General features: G+C 46.6%; 1 protein-coding gene across 1 annotated transcript; it reads right to left on the reverse strand.

Annotated features, from left to right (window-relative positions):
- Positions 1-2,578: 2,578 nt before the first annotated feature.
- Positions 2,579-4,158, reverse strand: ptger4c (prostaglandin E receptor 4 (subtype EP4) c). The gene is made up of 2 exons (XM_070918494.1): positions 3,298-4,158; positions 2,579-3,175 (listed from the first exon to the last, which is right to left on the reverse strand). Exons 1-2 carry the CDS (start codon positions 4,156-4,158, stop codon positions 2,579-2,581), a joined length of 1,458 nt encoding a protein of 485 aa, XP_070774595.1.

Below are 4,158 nucleotides of genomic sequence, written 5' to 3' on the forward strand. Positions count from 1 at the left end.
AGGAATGAGCGAGGGAGAAGGTGATGAGGAGGAGGGGCGTCACTCATCCCCAACGGAGAGGAGTCGAGAGGCGCAGGTGGGGGCCGTGGGTGGAAGGCCTGGGTACAGGGAGGCGCCAGAGGGGGGCGCTGATGGACACCACTTGTTGGCTTCTTGTGGTGTGTTTCCTGTTGAGGAGGAAGAGGGCGCAGCTAGACGATGGAGGTCAAAGGTCAAAATCAGAGACTTAGGGGGACGTCGTCAGAGATTCACAGTGTGGAATTATTGTTGCGTCTTCAAAGAGTGAATTGTTTTCAACTGAGCAACTGGTTACTGATGCAGGAGACTCCAGACCAGTTACTCCACATAAAAGAGACTCTATATGTGAACATGACTGTTCAGGACTGACGTTGTGTTTATGCTCTGATACAGACTAAAACAAAGACTGACATGATGTTCACGTTTACTCACAGTGAAGCAGCTCCTCCCAAAAGCAACATAAAAACAGGCATTACATTGTTCAGGTGAACTCAGCAAAACGGATGCCATGCATCTTCACGTATTACTGTATAAAAGTAAAATATATTTATTTCTGATAAATTATTTATTTATTATAGCTTGATATGAGAGCTGTTTTTATGAACTCTATATTGTAGATAAATATCTATTTATTGCCAAGATTCAGATTTCATGTCGACAGTTACTTGCGTTACTCGCGTACATTTTTAATTTTTATTTTAAACGTGCTGATTTTCCACATTTATGCAGCGCCTCATAAACCTGTGGTGGACAGCTGATTCAAGGGCAGAATTAGATTGGATGCAATAAACTTTGCTGAAATTAGTTGAGTGATTTTATAAAACAAAAAACACTGTCCAAAAGTTACGTCATAGACAGACTTCTTTTTTTAAAACCAAAGAAGAGACATCAGAAACTAACTGACCTACATTGAAATGATGTGGTATACGCACTAAATATTCTTTCTCAGGAGCACCTCATGTACCTGAGTCTGACAGCTGATCTCTAGTTTTGTGGTTAATTCTGCGTAATGATATCAGCTTTTCCAGAATGTGTGTATACCAAACAAGTCAAACATTTATAATACAGGACCTCAACATTTCTCATCTTAAAGTGGTTGAGTATTTCCATTCAGTTACACACTCCCACTATGTCACATTATTATTATTATTATTATTATTATTATAAAGTTTCCTTTATTTTTGTATGGCATTATCCTCTAAGGGAATAAAGTTTTTTAATATACATCTTGTTATCACTTCACTGATTACACAGCTTGAAAATGACTTTTTCTCAAAGTGCTCTCTGTAATGAGTTTTGCTGTGAACAGGATCAACCACACAAACCTTTTGTCCAGGTCAATTTAAACTGGACTTTTTATGTTGTAGAGCCACCTGCTGGTCTGAAACAAACACCAACAATGTGAACCTGTTGTCCCCACTTTGAACTGAGAGGAGCGTGGCTCTCCTGCCACCTGTCTGTTCTACTGAGAACAGTTTTTGCTTTAAGAATGAGGCAGAACCCAGCAGTGTGCTGTCTTTGGTGTCAGTTTATTTCTCTGCACAGACCCACCAACACATCCAGCAAACACCACAGGTCACACAGCTGGCACAGCTGGCACAGCTGATGTTCGCGTTGGCTGTTTACAACTGCAGTTATCAAAACGTGATATGCAAATGTTCAATATAAAACAAGGTTCAAAAGGTCTACATTCAGTTTTCCCTGCATCATGCAACACTGTTAAATGCCACAGAGTAAATTAGCAGCATGTAGATTTTTAAAAAGTATGAAATAAAGTGTAACAACAACACATAACCAATAAACATGTATTGCAAATAGCACATATGGATTCATACAGTGTATCAAACTCTTAAAATGGCACACCTTTTTATTTGTACCCATGGGGTATGATTATATTTTGTTTCAATTCCCATCAGGCTTCATCTAATGCCCTGTCTGTGTACTGTCTTATTATAGACTCCTATACAAAAATTACATTACATTTGCTAGGGGACACTGGGGCAAAGAATGTTCTGTGTTTTTTTGTACCAGCACCCACAAAGAGTGTAGTGACCCCAAAACTATCCCCACCTGTGACACCCTGCCCCTTCAACATCACTGCACACACAGTTACACATACAGCTTGAAGCTCCAGTAGGCTGGGGCCTTGTGTTTGTCTGGCCCTCACCTGAATGGAGACATACTGATATGAAGAAGATGTTGGAAATGTAAAACTGGACGTTTCATATTGCACAACTGTGTTGGATCCTCAAGTGGAACAGTCCACCTTCAAATAAAGCCCAGATTAAATGTAGTCGTTTCTGCAGCAGGTTGAATCACATCAGAGAGATGTGAGCAAGTGCTCGTGTTGAGATGATTTAAGTCATCAAGTTGCTGTTTCAAGTGTTTCATTCACTTAAGCTGATATGGCTCTTTGGTGGTTCAAGGCCATCAAAGGTAGAGACTCATTTATCACTGGCAGCGTTGGTTATTTTCTCACAGTTGAATCAAAAAGTACCAGTTTGTAGCCGCCGGAATTTGACACATTTCTAAACTGAGACTGGTAGATAGCAAATGTCCATCAAAGGCATTTGGCTGACTGACATGAACTCGGTGTGCTGAACGTGCAGGTGACAATGTCCACTCTTCTAACGTGCGCGGAGAGGAGCGGCGTTGCGCTGCGTCCCGGAGACGACTTGGCCGCCGCCTCCTGCTTGGAGTCAGCTGTTACTTCCTCCTCGCAGCCGAGGATCGCGGTCGACTCGACTGTGAACGGGTGGAAGTTGACCCGGGCGGTGTCGTACTCCCACGCTTGCCTCATGGCGAAGTCTGTGAAGGATTTATTCTTGATGGACACCCGGTGCTCCACGTCGTTCCTGTAGCTGGCTGTGCGTAATGACGCGTAACTGGTGTCATTGCTGTTTAAAGAAGGAGGGGAGTGTTGACCTCCCACCCAGCCAATGTTGTCACCGCGGCCGTCTTTGACCCGGACCACTGTCCTCTTCAGCTTCTCGCAGCCCTTCAGCAGCAGGTTCTTCCGGCACAAAATGTAAACCCAGGGGTCTAAAATGGGGTTGAATGAGGCGAAGCGGATCGCCAACAGGTCGCTCCGGTAGTCAGGCTTCCCTCCAGCGGAAATATAAGCAGGGTCGTACAGCTGGTTCACGAAGATTCGCACCTGTCACAAAGAAATACAGACAGAGGATGTCTAAGATAACAAATACAACTGAATGTGTTTGGCACGCATCGTGCGCAAATATGATCATAGAATAGACCGAATAAAAAGCCTGTTGTCCTTACCACCAGGGGGATGGAGCAGACCAGGAAAACGATGGTCATTAAGATCAGAAGCCAGAACATCTGGATCTCAGCCGCTGAGGTGACCGACGGCAGCCGGGGGAAGCGGCGACGTGATCCTCCCTGCTCACACATCTCCGTCCGGACTATTCCTGTCCTCTGGTTCATCCCCACCAGCGACTTGCACACCGCCAAGTTACACAACACTGTCACTGCGATCAGCACCAGCATCACGCCGCCATACAGGAAGGAGTAGCAGGCTCCGAGTCGATCCACCGCCCTCCAGTCCAGAAAGCACCAAGTCCCGGGAAAGTGCCTGACGTGCTGCCCGAAGCCAAAACTGGGCATAATGCACAGCACGATGTTGGCCAGGTAGGTGACCAGGAGCGCAAAGCGCGCCATCGTCCGGTCTATGTGCTGGGAGTAGAAGTACGCATGGTTTATGGCCAAGTATCGCTCCACAGCCATGGCGCACAGGATGGACATCCCGGCTGAGCCGAAGAAGAGCATGGAGAAGGAGAAGAAGTGGCAGAGCAGCGCTCCTCCCGGCCAGCGGCTGGCCACGTACGTGGCGATCACCACCGGGCTGGTGAAGCACGTTCCCAGCAGGTCCGTGATGGCCATCCCGCAGACCAGAGTGTAGAAAGTGGTTTCCTTCTGCTCTTTTTTGGAGACGCACAGCACAACTATGGCGATGAGGTTCCCCAGGACTCCCACGGCGAACATCGTGGCGGAAGTGACCAGAGACTTGGACTCCAGCCGGAGCGCCGGGAACGCACTGTGGTTTTGGCTGAGAGAGAGAGGCGGCAGCGGCTCGGAAACATTCGCGTCCAGTTCTCCAAACGCGAGAGTGTCGTTGATCAT

This window comes from Enoplosus armatus, chromosome 14, assembly GCF_043641665.1.
Source record: "Enoplosus armatus isolate fEnoArm2 chromosome 14, fEnoArm2.hap1, whole genome shotgun sequence".
Classification (NCBI taxonomy): domain Eukaryota; kingdom Metazoa; phylum Chordata; class Actinopteri; order Centrarchiformes; family Enoplosidae; genus Enoplosus; species Enoplosus armatus.